We start from the raw sequence: 19,457 nt of genomic DNA on the forward strand, positions 1-19,457 counted from the left end.
TTCCGAGCCGCAAACGTGAGCGCTTCTAAACACTTCCCATTCACTTCAATGGGAGCGCTCATAAAGCCGGCTTTACGCGCGCTCCCATTGAAGTGAATGGAAAGTGTTCAGAAGCGCTCGCGTGTACGGCTCGGAATGAACCGAGCGCTTACGCCATGTGAAGGGGCCTGCTTATGTTCCAGAATAATATACACACAAAAACTAATGAATGCACTGAATCTATATATGTTCATAATGGTTATAGCATGTGTTTATACAGCATGTTGGCACAATATAATAGTCTATACTTGTAGTTTAGTAATATATACTGTAAAAGGAAGGCTAACTAAAATACACAGTATTTCATAAGTTATCTTCACAGAACTCTATAGAACTATACAGCAATGGATGAATGGGTTATACAAGGTGTAACTCAGTAACTCAGGGTCAGTACAAAATGACAAACTCAATGCATTTCACAATTGAAAAACCTTTCATGTACAGTGAATCATATTAATATATAAATTGTACATGTCATTCAAAAGCAAAATTATGCTTTATAATTGAAGTTATAAGTAGGGTTGAGCCGATCCTGACTTTTCAGGATCGATTTCCGATCATTTTTCATTCGAACCCGATCTCGATCCCAATTCCGATCCCAATGCAAGTCAATGGGATTTTTTTTATTAATCGGAGATTGGATTTTAAAAGCAATCCTATTCACTATACAGCATGGAATCTAAGAATTGTTAGAATCCACGCTGTGTAGTGAATCACTAAGTAGCCAGAGTCACACTCTCTTAACCCACCCACACTCTCCTATCCTGGGAGGCAGGGGGCAGCGAGGTGAAGAAGACTTCAGCTGGAGCAGCAGCGAGGTGAAGAACAGCGGAGCAGCCATCTTTGGAGGTAAGTGGACACCAGGGGGGACTAAGTCATAAATTCCCAGTTAGTCAGTGGACTTATCATCCAGTTCAGCATTTGTACGGTGACCTGACTGTCAGTGCCTCTCTCCTCTCTGTTGGCGTGGCAATAGGCCAGTAACCTCAGAGAGGGGGGAGTGATTTGCTGGCAGTTCATGCTTTGGGTCCTGTTCACAAGTTGCTGTTTGGAAAAAAGCCACTGTGGTTTATTAGGGAGTGAGGGTTTCAATATCCTATAGGGCATACAGTTAGGGCCAGAAATATTTGGACAGTGACACAATTTTCACGAGTTGGGCTCTGCATGCCACCACATTGGTTTTCAAATGAAACCTCTATAACAGAATTCAAGTGCAGATTGTAACGTTTAATTTGAAGGGTTGAACAAAAATATCTGATAGAAAATGTAGGAATTGTACACATTTCTTTACAAACACTCCACATTTTAGGAGCTCAAAAGTAATTGGACAAATAAACATAACCCAAACAGAATATTTTTATTTTCAATATTTTGTTGCGAATCCTTTGGAGGCAATCACTGCCTTAAGTCTGGAACCCATGGACATCACCAAACGCTGGGTTTCCTCCTTCTTAATGCTTTGCCAGGCCTTTACAGCCGCAGCCTTCAGGTCTTGCTTGTTTGTGGGTCTTTCCGTCTTAAGTCTGGATTTGAGCAAGTGAAATGCATGCTCAATTGGGTTAAGATCTGGTGATTGACTTGGCCATTGCAGAATGTTCCACTTTTTTGCACTCATGAACTCCTGGGTAGCTTTGGCTGTATGCTTGGGGTCATTGTCCATCTGTACTATGAAGCGCCGTCTGATCAACTTGGCAGCATTTGGCTGAATCTGGGCTGAAAGTATATCCCGGTACACTTCAGAATTCATCCGGCTACTCTTGTCTGCTGTTATGTCATCAATAAACACAAGTGACCCAGTGCCATTGAAAGCCATGCATGCCCATGCCATCACGTTGCCTCCACCATGTTTTACAGAGGATGTGGTGTGCCTTGGATCATGTGCCGTTCCCTTTCTTCTCCAAACTTTTTTCTTCCCATCATTCTGGTACAGGTTGATCTTTGTCTCATCTGCCCATAGAATACTTTTCCAGAACTGAGCTGGCTTCTTGAGGTGTTTTTCAGCAAATTTAACTCTGGCCTGTCTATTTTTGGAATTGATGAATGGTTTGCATCTAGATGTGAACCCTTTGTATTTACTTTCATGGAGTCTTCTCTTTACTGTTGACTTAGAGACAGATACACCTACTTCACTGAGAGTGTTCTGGACTTCAGTTGATGTTGTGAACGGGTTCTTCTTGACCAAAGAAAGTATGCGGCGATCATCCACCACTGTTGTCATCCGTGGACGCCCAGGCCTTTTTGAGTTCCCAAGCTCACCAGTCAATTCCTTTTTTCTTAGAATGTACCCGACTGTTGATTTTGCTACTCCAAGCATGTCTGCTATCTCTCTGATGGATTTTTTCTTTTTTTTCAGCCTCAGGATGTTCTGCTTCACCTCAATTGAGAGTTCCTTTGACCGCATGTTGTCTGGTCACAGCAACAGCTTCCAAATGCAAAACCACACACCTGGAATCAACCCCAGACCTTTTAACTACTTCATTGATTACAGGTTTACGAGGGAGACACCTTCAGAGTTAATTGCAGCCCTTAGAGTCCATTGTCCAATTACTTTTGGTCCCTTGAAAAAGAGGAGGCTATGCATTACAGAGCTATGATTCCTAAACCCTTTCTCCGATTTGGATGTGGAAACTCTCATATTGCAGCTGGGAGTGTGCACTTTCAGCCCATATTATATATATAATTGTATTTCTGAACATGTTTTAGTAAACAGCTAAAATAACAAAACTTGTGTCACTGTCCAAATATTTCTGGCCCTAACTGTATATAGGTGTATATACAATTGCCCCTCCCTAGTTATTTCTTCACTTTTGTATGGACTGAACAGGTGGAACACAATCATTTTGTTTTACTTTTTGGATTGGTTTTAAAGGATATCAATAAAAGTGAAATTTTATGTGTTTATTTTTTTGGGCAGATAGTGTCATTTGTCCCTCTATGAATTAACCTGGGAGGCAGGGGGCAGCGAGGCGAAGAAGACTTCAGCTGGAGCGGCAGCAAGGCGAAGAGCAGTGGAGCAGCCATCTCTGGAAGTAAGTAGCTACTAGAGATGTTAGTTTAGTCTCCCATTAGAATGAATGGAGGCAGCCGGCGCACAGGGGGTTAAGGCTGTGTGCCGGCTACTTCCATTCATTCCTATGGAACCGCAGCAGAGCCTTCACACTGAGTATACACTATATACTCAGTGTGAAGGCATTGTGGGAAATACTATCGATCTCGATCCCACCTAAAAAGATCATGTTCGGAATTCCGATCACGATCGCTCAACCCTAGTTTTAAGTCAAAAGGGTGGGTTTTATTACAACTTAAATCAAACAATATCAGGACATTTGGTAGTTTTTGTTGTATTTTCATTTGAGACAAACACAGGAGTGGATATAAAGGAAAGACTTGTCACCCTGCCTGATCCATCCTGCCTAACCTGTTTCATACACTAGTGTGGTTGAAAAACATCTGTTGCGAACAAAATGTTACAAATTTGGTTTGAAAACAATTATTTAGGTGTAAAGTGTAATTGGTGGACAATTCTCTATAAACCTAGGTCTGCTAAGTAAATACTGTATACTGCATTGGCCCTTTTAATCAGTCTTGTATGTTCCGTGGTTTCCACTATAAGTGACAGTGGCTTGGTGAACCCTACCATGCAGTACCAGCAATGAATGAAAGTGTGCAATGCTTTTGTCTTTCTGCCACTGTCTTCACCGCCAGAATCAGTGGAGGTTGGAAAGGACCCAGTGACATCGCTCACACATGCCAGGAGCCACTGGAGAGGACCCAGTGAAGTCATTCACACATGCCAGTGGTCACTGGAAAGGACCCAATGAAGTCACTCACACATGCCAGGAGCCACTGGAAAGGACTCAATGAAGTCACTAACACATGCCAGGGGCCACTGGAAAGGACCCAGTGAAGTCACTCACACTTCCCAGTTTCCACTGGGTCCTACCATACAGCGGCCTCAGTGGTCATGTGTGGTGCAGGACTTCTCGCTAAAAAGGCACAAAATGCGCCCAAACAGAGTTTCATTTGGACACTAGAACATGATGGACAGGTGAGTATGATTTACTTTTTAATGTTCATAAATTCCCTGGCCTCCTGTGGGATTTCTTCAATCCCTTAATGACTTTAAGTTGGTTAATAAGTTGGCTTATGTGCAGCCTTATATTGTTTTCCTGTGATGCCCTGAAGTATGTCCACACCTTTTTAATGACAGCTTGTTCTAATAGTCCTAATAACAACAACTAAATGTAACTGTCATTGTTAATAGCGATTGCAGCATGATCAAAGACATAACTACAAACGAGCTTTAAGGGTCTGTAGGGTGTACCTTCCCAAATCAGGAGACCATTACTATAAAATATATGTTACAGTTGAGCTGCCTGATGCAAATTTTTGGGTCCCAGGAGCATCACTATGTTCTCAAACAATCATATAGGTCACCAAGCTTCCAGACCTGTGTCAATACTTAATGCATTATGCTAATAAGCCTTTTATATGCTTACAAATAATGTGTTAAAAAATAAAAAAATATAATAATATTCATACAGTATGGTTAAGGATACATAAGTGCGCCTCTAACTTATTTATCTAGCCAATCCCTCCTCCTATCAGTTGATTATCTAGAAGGTTTAAGTAAGGCCAATGTTGTACCCATCCATCAGAAGGATAACAATAGAAGCTGGAAACTATAGACATATTAGCTTGACCTCAGCAGTAGTAAAAATTAGGTAAACCCTCCTGAAATAGCGGCTAACTGACTGCCTACATACCAGCAACATAAAGAGTTCTTAAAGGGATTCTACCATTTTTTTTTTCTCCCTAACACGTCAGAATAGCCTTAAGAAAGGCTACTCTTCTCCTACCTTTAGATGTCTTCTCCGCATCGCCATTCGGTTAAAATCCTGTTTTCCGTTGATATGCAAATTAGTTCTCTTGCAGCACTGGGGGCGGGCCCTAGCGTTCAAACAGCAAGAGAAGCCTCCATCTTCTTCAGGAATGGGGTCTTGATGCGTCTTCTTCCGGGGGTTGGCTTCAGATTTCTAGGCCTCGGGCCTATGACAAAACCGACTGCGCATGCCCGCGGACACAAGAAAAATTAAGTGAGCAGCGCAGTTTAAGGTGGACTGGAGGTGGGAAAGGGTGTTAGCTGGGAGTCCATGGAGAAGGGTGATGCAGCAATCTAGGCGGGAGATTATGAGGGCCTGGACAAGCCTCTTAGTGGTTACTCAATGGTTAGCACTGCAGCCTTGTAGCATGGAAGTCCTGGGTTCAAATCCTACTTAAAAACAACATCTGCAAGGCATTTGTATGTTCTCCACATGTTTACATGCATTTCCTCCCATACCTCAAAGACATACTGATAGGGAGAAATGTAGATTGTAAGCCCTATATGGGGCCAGTGTGTACTATGGTTGATATTCCTGGATGATTTTATAGCATGGAAAAAAAGATTTAGCTTTACTAGTCCAGATAATAAAAATGCAGTTCACTGTTTCCAAATGCATGATGATACACTTGGGAAGTAGGAACCCGCTATCTAAATATGATACTGGAAGTTCTTTATTAGGTCTTCAGGAGTGAAGGATCTAAGGGTTCTGATATTAGACAGCTCCAAAATGCATGCAATGGTGCAGCCAGGCAGCAGGGAAGGCAAGTACAAGGCTTGGCTGTATAGCTAGAGGTATAACCTATGAAAAGAGAAAGATTGTGATATCACTGGTGAGACCACATCTGGGATACTGTGTCCAGTTTTGGAGACAACACCTATTAAAATACATAGATAAAATAGAACAGGTGCAAAGGTGGACAAAAGGAAACTTAGCAGCACTGTTTGTAAGGATTGGAGTCAGGGTCAGGCAGTGCAAAGTGACACAGCTGGGAAAGCAACACTGTGCAGCTAAGGACAAAAGGGGTCGCAGGCCCTGCGGCTATGACTATGCTGTAGTATCTGAGATGAGGCAGACCCATGCACTTCCTAATTGAAGTGCGCCTACCAAGGCTCCTGACACTTCTATCCGGCGGCTAGGATAAGGGGAGAGGAGGCCCTGAAAGTCCTAGGGACTGGAGTCACGGGGGTCACACCTGAACAGAAAGCACAGTGTACTGCAATGCAAAACAAAAGACTAAAACAGCATGGAACCAGGGAGGACCACAAGTCCCAGCAAGACACAGAAGAGAAGGCGAGGTCAGACAAGCAAGAGGTCGAGCCAGGAGATATAATAAAGGTACCGAATCAAAAGACAAGGGAGAGTCAAAAATACAAGCCGGGTCTAAAAACCAAGAAACATATGGAATACAAACAGAAAGGGAATCAGACTGAGCAGGGGGACCAGGAAACACAAAGTGAATGGCTGGCAAGGATCTATTCCTGGGTGGGGTTTAAATAGCAGCAGAGAACACACCTGATGGCTAATGACATGGAGACTGAAGGCAAGGAAAGGATTAACCCTTAATGACCTAAGCACACCCAATAGAACTCCTAACACGTCTCCCAGGGAGACGCCACGCAGCAAGGAGACCGCGGCGACTCCGTATCCTGACACTGTTATAGCCATTACAAGGCTCAGTCATTCAGAGAAGATTGCAGAGAGTGAAAGAAAGAGAAAGAGTACCCCAGTTGCAGTCTGTAACTCACTGCAGTATTTAGCAAGATAGGTAAAACAATGCATTGGGTAAAACACCTCAGTAAGCTTGAATATGATCTTAGAAATGGAAATATCCCTTTAATCTGCATATCTTTGAGTAAAGAAGGAAAAGGAAGGACTTGATTGAATCTTTTAAATATTGAAAAGGTATAAATGAAGTTCAGGAGGGAAGGGTTAAAAAAATAAAGGCTAAGGGGTACAATCTGAAATTAGTAATGGAGATCAAAAGCAATGCCAGGAAATATTATTTAGCTGAAATGATAGTTGAAGCTGGGAATAAAGTCCACCAGATGTGGTTGGGAAATCTATAATAAGTGAATTTAACCATATATGTAGTAAACACATGTCTATCCTAAGATAAAATGGAAATAATATAAGGGCAGATTAAAGCCTAGAAGTTGCCAATCTGCCTTTTTACATTGCTTTTAATGATGCCCGGTGCTGCAGTCACATTATTTAAAGTCACCATCTGTGATTTGCAACTGATCCTCTACCAGTGATAAGTAGTGGCATCTCTATGCTGAAGTTACTGTCTCGGAGTTACACTGTGATAACAGAATCTTTTAGGACTTTTATCATCTTTTTTATCTACAAAATTTAACACTTATAGTGATGATAGTAACGTGAAACTGCTTCCCATTTACTTTGTGCTTAGCAGAGCTTGCTCCTCTGCCAGTCCCTCTTATCACCTACTTCCTGAATGTTTGCTCTGTCTCAGCAGGCAGCCTAGCTAGAGATAACACAAGCAGTTTATAGCCATCTACTGTACTAAACTACTGTTTAACTTACACATGGACTAGAGGTCCAGAGAATAAGCCATACTGAATATAAAACCATATAAAACCTCATTTTTGTTGAAAAACTATATAAATGTGTTGCCCCTGTGATCAGAAAAACTTGGAAAGCAAATTTTAATATGTTTAGGTGCAACAGTATGTATAAAAACAATTTTGGTTTAGGTAAAAGATGCAAAATTTAATTTTTATTTTTTTTTTACATTTTATACCAATCTTCTACTTTTAGTGAAAAAATATTCAACTTATTTAAGAAATAAGGCTAGTTATTAGAGATGAGCGAGTAGTACTCGATCGAGTAGGTATTTGATCGAATACTACGGTATTCGAAATACTCGTACTCAATCGAGTACTACTAGCTGTTCAAAGTTAAGATTCGATGCAGAACCAGCGTCGATTGGCAGAATGCTATACATTGCCAATCAACGCTGGTTCTTCTCTTACCTTTAGAAGTCTTCTCCCTGCGCAGCGTCCCCGCGTCCTCTTCCAGCTCTGAATTCACTCTGCCAGGCATCGGGCCGAAACCCAGGCATGGGGTTCGAAACCCGTTCGAACAGTCGAACAGTGTGCGGCTGTTCGAATCGGATTTCAAACCCCAAACATTTTATTGTTCGCTCATCTCTACTAGTTATTTCAAGTCTTATGTGTCCTAAAATACATGGTAAAATTATTGATATGCAAAGCCATTACAAAGACATTGCTGTGTAAAGCAATGCATACCAAAGTACTAAATTTGGCTTGAGCATTGGAGCATCTATGACACTTGGTTCTGAAAGGGTTAAATGGATCATGTGGTCTTTTTCTGTCATCAGTCACTTTCTATGAGAGTCACCTTTGCATGGCTAAAGTGTGGCTGACAACCATGGCACCATGCAGTTTTACCACAATTAATACTAGAAAGTGATTGTTAATGATGGTGTAGTTTTGAAGGCAAGACTGCAAACCAATGCGCAGATTAACAATAGCTGACATGCGTGACTCTACTTTAAAGGACAATCCATACATACATTTCTGGACAATTGAAAGTTTAACATTTTGCAAATGTAGGTCATTTAAAAATGTGCAGAGTTTTAATTATTTTTTTCTAATCATCTTATTAGTGACAATCTGTTGGTTGCCAATGGCTATGACCATGCGTGCAGGAACTGTCTATGGTCATCCATGATTTCCTTATTGTGGCCAGGTTATCGTTTCATACATCTAATGTCCTTGCCTGATAGCTTGTCCACAATAAGGAAATAGTGGTTGGATTTCTTACAAATAGACCATAGACATCCTGCACTCATGGTTGTATATATCGCCGTCCGAGCAAGACGAGAGACTGTCACCACTAAGATGGTTAGAGAAAATCTAAACTTAAGATAAACTTATTGTTTCAAAAAAGTTTAACTTTTAATTGTCTAAAATTGTTATCTGAAGATTTTTTTAATATTAACCAAACTGTATATTGTAATATGACAAAAGTAAACACTATTCAGTATTGTAGAGTACAGTATGCCATCAAATATGTGCTGTGTGTCTATCTCTTTGCAGCCCAATATTTATAGGTTGTGTTACCTCGAAAATCTAGCTTTCATCTTAGCAGCTAAAACATGGCACGCAGCATTTGTCATTGTAAATGTGCTGACATCTGTGTTTTAGACTTGCTGGTCCTTTTATCACAAACTTTCATTGCAAGTTAAAAATACATGTAGGTTTGTCATTATGTGACTGAAGCACCTGCATTAATGGGAAATAACATAAGTGATATTTACACATATAAATAAGTATAAATGCTAAGCTGACAGGCAAGTTAATTACTCTGAAACACTTGCCATGCCATGAAAGGAGAAGAAAAATCCTAAGAAACTCAGCTGATAAATCAATGTGCATTCTAAATGATATGGATTGCAGTTATTACATTAAACCTACACAATTCTATTAAAATCCCTCCTGACTTTTATGTCTTTCAACCATTCACTTGCAAGATGGCATGGGCTATTTAAAATTAATGATGTGTCTAAATGTCAGATGGAAAAATGCAAGAAAACTCAAATCTTAATACCCTTTCATGGTCTCAGAAGTCTGTATATCATCTGTCTAAAATAATTGTTGGAAGACAGATTGAAATAATAATCTGACAAATACTGTAACATAGTTTTCATGGTTCACCAGGCCATTTATTATTTTGTTCTGAATATAAGAATAGTGTTCAGTGAAATTATTTATTTGGAATGAAATGGCGTACCGATATAGTAGGCACCAGCAATGGGGATCTACCATTATATATTGTACAGTGCTTACAGTATTTACGCCACTGTACTTACTTGTGGACAATTATGATTATTTAGATTTTTTTTACTGTTTTGTACTATTTTATAGTCCATTATATTACAAGGATTCATGCTGCTGTAACATCTCTTAAATGGGAGTGGTATTTTCTCAGCCTTTGTTCTAGAAGTTACAGTAGATGCAGCTAAAGTATTAAATAGCCATCCCAATGACCAAACTTACGAAGGCCATACACATTTAATTTTTAGCGGCCATGATGAATTTATCCATTTGAATTTGGGATTGTTCGGTTCATCCCTTCAGATTAACAATTCAACTGCTCACGTGGGGGACAGTCCAAAAAAGGACAAAGCCCAGCGAATATGTACAGGTTGGCCGATGCTCGACCAAAAGCAGATGATCATGAGAAAGCCCTGATATTTCCAGGCTGCTGCCCATAAATGTTCAGCATGGCACAACTGTTTTCAGTTTGTGGCATTTCCATAACTATTCATCTGCCAAAGTAGCCAAAATTGGACAAGTGTATGGCCAGCTTTAGGTCAGTCTAGACAAGGGTGACTTAGTTAAGTCAGTTTTGTATGTGCTATTCAAAATAACCTGAGACAGGCTGTTCTACATTATCGGGCTCTGAAGGCTCCCATAGATTTTACTTTTGCTGCTATTTTGAAAACTGTTAAGACCTATAACCAAGGGTAAGATGTCCTGGCCTTTTCAGAAAGTGAGCTGGATTGTAGGCCCAAGACAGTGGTTCAGGAAAGGGATTTAGATTTGGGTTTTCCCCAGACTAGCCACAAGGAGAGAATCGAGCCAGATGATTTTAGAGACAGGGAAAAGATAATATCACTCCTGCACCTATGCCATGTTTCTGTAACCAAAAAGACTGACCTTCCATGTTGCTACTGGATATATAGTCATTATATTGAAGAAGTAAGTAGTTGTTAGGATTGGGTCCTGCAGGTTGCTATCATAGTGCACAGCGCCACCTGTGGGTCAGTCTAACCATCCAGCTTTCACCTTACTGAGCATGCTCAGACGTATTGGAGGTGCTCACAAGCCAAATGCCATTTCTCCCCTACTGAGCATGAATGGTGAGGTCATGGCCAGCGCCCCTATTGGGTGGGGACTTCCCTTTAAATAGTGTGAGCCGACGCCCGCCGGTTGCTCACACTTTGACTAAAATCTTCTCTAAGTCAACGGAGTGAATGACAGTACTTTGCAGGGATAGGCTCAAGTACTCAGGCAGGTTTCAGACTAGGTCTCTGTGTGGGGTTCCTCTTCTTCTCCCGGGTGCTGTTAGGTAGGACATGTAAACCCTGAACCGTTAGATCTACACCAGGTCTAGGAGCGGTAGAAGCCATTCCAGCTTGTAGATCTGCAGCAGGTATGGTCTCTGAGATAGCCTATGTGTTACTGTCTGACTTCATGTATGGCTCCTAGCTGTGTGCGGGAGCATGGCTGTTTGATGGCTTCAAGCTGTGTGCAGGACCATGCAAACTCCCCTGGTAACTCCAAGCTCTGTGCAAGAGAATGTTCTAAACTTCCGTGCTGGCCCCTAGCTGTCGCAGGGGTAAGTGTGTGTGTTTGCTGGCCTGGGGTGAGTGTTAACCCTTGGCAGTCATGTGTGTTTCACTTGTCCTGGTGCACCTGGCCAGTGAGCTAAACTGGCAGGGTTTTCGTTGTACCTTGTTCACATGGAGGGTCGCACAGTACACACTGTTCACATTGAGTTCAGGCTGCAGTTCCTTTTCAGCTGTTCACTTTAAATACCGTGCTGCAGTGTCTTTGTAGTAGTTCACATTGAGTTCAGACATACAGCTGCCCATCATTGGGCCTGTGGACCGCACTGCAGTGTCTTGCAGCTAAGAGGTTCTGTAGTTTAAAAAAAATATTTTTTTATATATATATATATATATATATATATATATATATATATATATATACACACAGAACCGTAACAGTAGTGCTGTGAATGGCAGATGTAATCTGAAAAGGTCTCACACATATTATTTTCATCTAACATTAAGGAACACCCCAACAACCATCAGCCCCGGGTCTGTGGGTGGTATAGAGGTACCGCCATCATGAATAGATCGTAAGATCCAGAGCCAGAGTCAACAACTTGGGGCCTGTACTAGATGTATTGTACAGTTATATATATATATATATATTCCTCTAGCATCACCTGAGTAAACATCTATATGTATTACTGACCAACAATATATTTCACATTCTTACATAAATGACATGACTAGAAAATGAGTGTTTTTGCTTTTGCGTGAAATAGTAAGACAGTGAGTCTATGGCTTTGACGCGCAGTCATAATTATAATGTGAAACATAGAAGAGAGAAGCCATACAGTAAATGGACATAAAAGACAGTGTACCTCACATTAACTAGTAATGTAAATCACCAATGTAACAAAAGTTATACTGTGCATACTTTATAAACCATACTTAAATGAAAATAATTACAGTATAATAATTAGACATTGAGGAAGAGTAAAGGAATCTCACCTATTATCATTTGACCTGTTAGATGGCCATTCTGGTTTCTTGCATTTACTGTTACATTCCTGTCTGACTGTAACACCAGTGCACTGTCCTGCAACATAGAAGAAATATTTTGTAAGAAGTTAGACATGTTTTAGGTATATAGATAATAATAATAATAATAATAATAATAATAATAATAATAATAATAATAATAATTAATAATATCTATTATTATTATTATTATTATTATTATTATTATTATTATTATTATTATTATATATTTAAGTAACATTACTAGAAGCAATGGTTTTAGGCATATAAAGTTTTCCTACAGCCACTAGAATGCAATACTTTCCCTTATAATATAACACTTTAAAAAATGTATATTATTGTCCAGTTATCATGATACAGTAAATTGTCAGTGCTGTAATTAAATTGTCTATAAAGGGAAACTCCTGCATTAACACAACACTACACCATAGAGACCCTCCCCTCAATTACTGAATATAGCTGCAGTTATGGCTCAGACAGATACGTAAATAATTACAGGCGCAACAATCCTGCCATTGCTCTGGGCTGAAGTATATGTTAAATTCAGATTCCCAGTCAAGCGTGAAGTCCAATTTACCAGCTAGTTACCTAACTAAAAATATAAGCTAGGAAAGTGCTTTTCAAGGTCCTATAAAGACAGAGTTCCTCAAAGTTGATAGCCTCAGCAGGAGTTGTTGGGCTGAAAAAGGAGAATAAAAGGTGGAAGACTTGATGTACTCTCAGGTCCTCGGTATGGAGTGGTGTAGAATGAAAAGTAAATTGAGACTCAGTGATGGGGCATTTATTTAGTATGAAATTATTAATTCGGAATTGTTAATTGGATTCTGTGTCGGGTATTTTACCACCATGTAAAATCAATGGAGGACAGCACCAACGGAAAACGTGGGTTACGGTAAATGGCAATAGGGGGATATTGGAATTTAAAGAAATTGAAATTGAAGACTTTACTGAAAATTCTATATTTTCCACAAGTAATTCTAGCCAGTGACAGTACTGGAAGAAGATGTGAATGTGAAGACCAGAAAAGACCTGGAAGTAACGCTGGTGCCACCAGGATTGCCTTCAAAGAGACTTGCCTCAGCTGATTGATGTTATAGTGCATGGAGTAGACCTGAGACAGCCTGGTTGTAGCATAATATTTATATAATTGGGGGACTAAAAGCCTGTCTGATTTTTTATATGATAATGTGTGACGGGCAATGCAATGCCCCTATAAAGCAGAAAATCTTTCTCTGCAAGGTTACAGTTTTCAATAAGAGTTTCTCCGTTATATTATTGTTGTACATTTTTAAAGGTGAATAAATACAATTTAAGTTTTATTATATTATTACAGCATTATATTGTTAAAGTAAGACTTGGTTATTTGCCATTGGATTCCCTAAACCATATAATTTGAATAATGATTTAGTTAAATATCTGTTTTTCCCAATAAACTTATCCTTTCATTCACTTACATATAGCATCATTACATTTGCACCTAGAAAATTTCATTCCATTCCACCAACTCCTTCTTGGTACATTATTTATTTGTCACAGTATATATATTTTACAATAGTTTACATGACTCACTGACTACATTTGATGCATGAGTAGTTATATGTGAAAACTTAATTGTTCTGGGTAAATGCTACTATTAAAGATTGACCAAGGAAAGGGAGAAATCTATCAATCCGGAGCATAGGCTAGAATAAAGGCTGTGCAGACGACGTAATGGGAGCCCATTAGTATTAATGATGTTCACACACATTGGAATTAATGTTGGTATGCTGCCTATTTTTCACCGCCTCCTCCAGATACATATAAATATTGATTCATTGGATCCTTGACACCATTAATCTTCTGGTACGTGACATTGATTACCAATAATCTTTATTTTCAACTTCATTATGTCCATTTAGAATGACTACAAATTGACTATAATAAAGTGGCAGCACTAGAGGCAATAATAATAATTACGATAATTTAGTGACCTGTTTGCATGCTGTTCTTCTACCACCGCCAATTACTGTAGATATAGAAATTCTTGGAGCTATTTTTACCTTATGAGGCTCTGTATGTTTTCTAGCTAATTTGGTGAATGTAATCACATACTGTAACCATAATTGACAATGTCGCTGAGAATTTATGTTAGCTATAAGAAATGCATAAAAATGAATTGTAAACTATATTAGATTATTAAATCGAGCTGGTGAACTATTTCATTTCTCTGTTTTATCTTTTGAGTTGTTAACATTTGAAAGATACTATACTGTATTGTTCTCTCTTAAGTGGACAATCTGGGGAAAGAAAGAGTTAAAACAACGTGCCACTTCTTCCTACACACAGACATATAGAGATTGATAGTAGAAAAAGAGCACATTGTCCATTTATTGTGGCCTTATTCGTTTTACATTTTATCTTAGGATAGACATGCATTATTGCAGGCATGCTTAAAGAGGACCTTACACCATCTACACCCCGTTCAAGTTCTTAGTATCTGCTCCACTGTTTCCAGCACAGTTGGATTTTTCTCTAGTCCCTCCCCTTACAGAGCAACAAGGGAAGTTAGTTTTGATGCCTAATGTGCTATTAAAGCTGTGCAATGTCAGAAAGGCAGTGTTATTTGGAGTGAAGGAGTGGAGCAGAGTGGACAGTGTCAGAGCTCAGAATTACTCCCCATGTCTTGTCTTGCCTGACACTGCCCTTCTGACAGTACACAGTCTAAATAGCATATAAGGCACCAGCATTAATACCATTGCTCAGGAACAGTGATTTTTCCAGGACCAATGCAGCATCAGCTATTAACTGAAGTAAAAAGTTGGACTTGTTGGAGATGGTGAAATGTCCTTTTAAAATGCACTTACTGATGATTTCCCAACCACATATGTTGGAAGTTTGTTCCAACTCTTTCCCAAAATTGCTTCTGATCTCCCCCATGACTAGTTTTATATTGTGACCCCCTTATTCTTGTGTTTTAGTTTTTTTTTTAAGCAAAACACTTTTTTACGGGTTATGAGCTAAAGATATGCCTGAACTTGCAATGTTCTCTATGGGAAAATGGTGCTGGAGCGTGCGCAGTAGCGTGCCAGAGGTAGCGCTACTGCACACGTGCGTGCTTTCAATAGCTTTCAATATATACCGCCATGAATAAGCAGGAGAAGGAGGACTTGGAGGCAGCGGTGGGCGTGCAGAAGCTATGACGCTAAGGGGTGTACGACACCGTGCAAGATCAAGAACATTTACATATCGATTACCAAGGTAATTAACAAAAATGGGGGGGTCTTTTTAAAAACTAACAGCAGCACCTGAGTAGCCTTTTTAAAGGCTGTTTCGGCATATATTTAGCTCATAAACTGTAAATAGGGTGATAGAGCCCCTTTAACAACCAATAGTATATCCATTAACATACTATAGGGCCAAGCCAAGACAGTGATATTTATTTATCTCTCTTATTTGTATAGCACCAACATATTCCACACTCATAAGCTGAATGAATACATTTTATACTGTATTTGCAATGTTTTAGTTAAAATTTTTAGGTTTTGTGGTTTATGTGGGGTAAGATTTGCTCCTTTCTGATAATAACTACATGGTAGAAAGTAATTCTTTAAGAAATATGAACAGCTTAAGCTAAGTGTATACATTTAATTCAATCATAGAATATGACCTTCAGAATAAAACAACAGCTATCATTGTTATGTTCCTTTTACTATTTGTACATTTAGTTTAGCCATCAATGAAAAAGAATGGGACACTGCATTTTATTTTGCCATATAAGCAAAGCAGTATTCAGAATCAAAGGCCTATTTTCTTGGAATGCAAGCTGAATGAATTATGCAAGAGAACTACGTTCTGCCTCAGAAACAAAAGAGCTCTTGGTTGTGGCAATCCAATGCAAATGTAACATGAAATAGAATTCTGAATTGGTGTGCAAATGATAAAGTCTGGCTCAGAATCAATGCACAGTGCTGTATTTACTCATTTATAAAGCTCTATTTGAGGAATAAATCTGTGGCACAGTATGCCATTTTTGATCATCAACAACTAGAATAATGTCTCACCAGCCTGACCAAGACTTTTGATATGTTGAACTTTCCTTTTCATTTCTTTTCTTCTAAAGTTTTCATTATGAAATGCATCTTTTTTTTTTTTATAAGAAGACACATTGGACATAGGTTGTTAAGGCCAATGCACAAATATACACTCACCGGCCACTTTATTAGGTACACCTGTCCAACTGCTCGTTAACACTTAATTTCTAATCAGCCAATCACATGGCGGCAACTCAGTGCATTTAGGCATGTAGACATGGTCAAGACAATCTCCTGCAGTTCAAACCGAGCATCAGTATGGGGAAGAAAGGTGATTTGAGTGCCTTTGAATGTGGCATGGTTGTTGGTGCCAGAAGGGCTGGTCTGAGTATTTCAGAAACTGCTGATCTACTGGGATTTTCACGCACAACCATCTCTAGGGTTTACAGAGAATGGTCCGAAAAAGAAAAAACATCCAGTGAGTGGCAGTTCTGTGGGCGGAAATGCGTTGTTGATGCCAGAGGTCAGAGGAGAATGGCCAGACTGGTTTGAGCTGATAGAAAGGCAACAGTGACTCAAATAGCCACCCGTTACAACCAAGGTAGCCAGAAGAGCATCTCTGAATGCACAGTACGTCGAACTTTGAGGCAGATGGGCTACAGCAGCAGAAGACCACACCGGGTGCCACTCCTTTCAGCTAAGAACAGGAAACTGAGGCTACAATTTGCACAAGCTCATCGAAATTGGACAATTGAAGATTGGAAAAACGTTGCCTGGTCTGATGAGTCTCGATTTCTGCTGCGACATTCGGATGGTAGGGTCAGAATTTGGCGTCAACAACATGAAAGCATGGATCCATCCTGCCTTGTATCAACGGTTCAGGCTGGTGGTGGTGGTGTCATGGTGTGGGGAATATTTTCTTGGCACTCTTTGGGCCCCTTGGTACCAATTGAGCATCGTTGCAACGCCAAAGCCTACCTGAGTATTGTTGCTGACCATGTCCATCCCTTTATGACCACAATGTACCCAACATCTGATGGCTACTTTCAGCAGGATAATGCGCCATGTCATAAAGCTGGAATAATCTCAGACTGGTTTCTTGAACATGACAATGAGTTCACTGTACTCCAATGGCCTCCACAGTCACCAGATCTCAATCCAATAGAGCATCTTTGGGATGTGGTGGAACGGGAGATTCGCATCATGGATGTGCAGCCGACAAATCTGCGGCAACTGTGTGATGCCATCATGTCAATATGGACCAAAATCTCTGAGGAATGCTTCCAGCACCTTGTTGAATCTATGCCACGAAGAATTGAGGCAGTTCTGAAGGCAAAAGGGGGTCCAACCCGTTACTAGTGTACCTAATAAAGTGGCCGGTGAGTGTAATTCAAGAGTACCAAACTTTCCTAACGTTGATCAGATAGGTAAATGGAAAATGTTTGTTTTTGTACTGTGTTAGCCAGTGGGTATGAAATATATATATATATATATATATATATATATATATATATATATACAAAAAAACTTGCAAGTCTTTAGTAGTTGATACCTTTTTTAATGGCTAACTCATAATGATGACAGAATATAACGTTTCGAAGCCTCCTGGATTTTTCTTCAGATATATCTAAAATCACTTTCTAAAGGCTGCATATTTATGTACAACTGGACACATAGGGATAGGACACATAGAGATAGGATTTCAGGAGGGAGGGGGAAGAGGCTTATTACTATATACATATAAAAACAAATAAACAATTCCCAGTTCCCAGGTTCTTTATCTTTATGGCTGTCTTAGTTCAGTGATTTGTATAGAATGACATGAACCCATGTGATGCATTCATTCCATTATCCAGAGTTTTAAGTAGGGTCATGCACTTGTATTCATGAATCAGTCGCTGTTTTCTTGATTTAAAATTCCCTCTTAAAATCAAAATTTTAATAAGCCTCTTCCCCACCCTCCTGAAATCCTATCCCTATGTGTCCTATCCCTATGTGTCCAGTTGTACATAAATATGCATCCTTTAGAAAGTGTTTTTAGATATATCTGAAGAAGAAGTCAGGAAGCTTTGAAACGTCATATTCTGTCATCATTATGAGTTAGCCATTAAAAAAGGTATCACCTACTGAAGACTTGCAAGTTTTTTTTTTTTTATATCAGATAGGTAAATGTGAGAGATAGCTAGCTAGATAGATAGATAGATAGATAGATAGATAGATAGATAGATAGATAGATAGATAGAGCTGGTTATGTTTTCCAATTTTCCAAAAATTATATTACAGGTTATATTGAATTCAATTGTTTTTTGCCTTAAAAAAATACAACAAAATTACATGGCTGGCTGCCATTTTGTTGTCTGTTTTAAGGTTCATAAAGTCATAAACATGTGTTACCCTTTCACGGGCTCTACTGTGACATCTTTCAGTTTTCCAGTCTTCTTTAACCCCTTAACGCTAAATCACGTACCTGTACGTCAGGGAATGTGGTTAGTTCCCGCATTCCCACGTACCTGTACGTGATGGAGATCTCACGGGCTCAGAAGCAGAGCCCGTGCCATCTCCATGGGAGGCCGGCTGTATCTGACAGCCAGGCTTCTCCTGTAGCAGCAGGGACGGTGATTGCACCGACCCCCCCCCCCCCCCGTTTAACCCTTAAGGTGCCATGATCCATAGTGATCATGGCACCCTAGGGGTTTGGCCGGCTATAAAGCATGCTGCCGGCTGCATAAGGAGTCTGTGTTAGCTGTAATTTACAGCTACACGCTGCTCCTTAATCCCTCCCCCATCGGAGCGAGCTCCGATGGGGGGAGGGTTAACCCCTTGGATGCCAGGACGAGAGGAAGCTAGTCTATGCATCTGCATAGCTAGCTTCCTCTATAGACTGCAATACACGTGTATTGCAAGTCTATAGCTAGTATAGAAATGTAAAAAAGGTTTGTTTAAAAAAAAAAAGTGCGTAAAGCAAACAAACAAAACAAACATACTGTAGTTCCATTTCTTGTAAATCTGGAAAATCGCTGTTACACTTGTAAGTCTTGTAACATCCAAAATAAATTAAAATACAATCAAAAGATGATGCCGATATAAAGCAGAGATATGGTAGATAATATTTATTCATGTATTTGGGTGATATGTTTATCTGCCTGAAAAGCAGAGAAT

The 19,457-nt window shown here is 39.7% G+C and overlaps 1 protein-coding gene across 3 annotated transcripts in view; it reads right to left on the reverse strand.

Annotated features, from left to right (window-relative positions):
• Positions 1-19,457, reverse strand: part of SGCZ (sarcoglycan zeta) — a 726,451-nt gene that overhangs the window by 50,125 nt on the left and 656,869 nt on the right. For all 3 annotated transcript variants that reach the window (XM_075258762.1, XM_075258761.1, XM_075258763.1), the window contains one exon: positions 12,259-12,346. In XM_075258762.1, coding sequence (XP_075114863.1) covers positions 12,259-12,346 — 88 coding nt within the window. The remainder of the gene's footprint in view (positions 1-12,258; positions 12,347-19,457) is intronic.

The sequence above is a fragment of the Leptodactylus fuscus genome, chromosome 1 (genome assembly GCF_031893055.1).
Source record: "Leptodactylus fuscus isolate aLepFus1 chromosome 1, aLepFus1.hap2, whole genome shotgun sequence".
Classification (NCBI taxonomy): Eukaryota; Metazoa; Chordata; class Amphibia; order Anura; family Leptodactylidae; genus Leptodactylus; species Leptodactylus fuscus.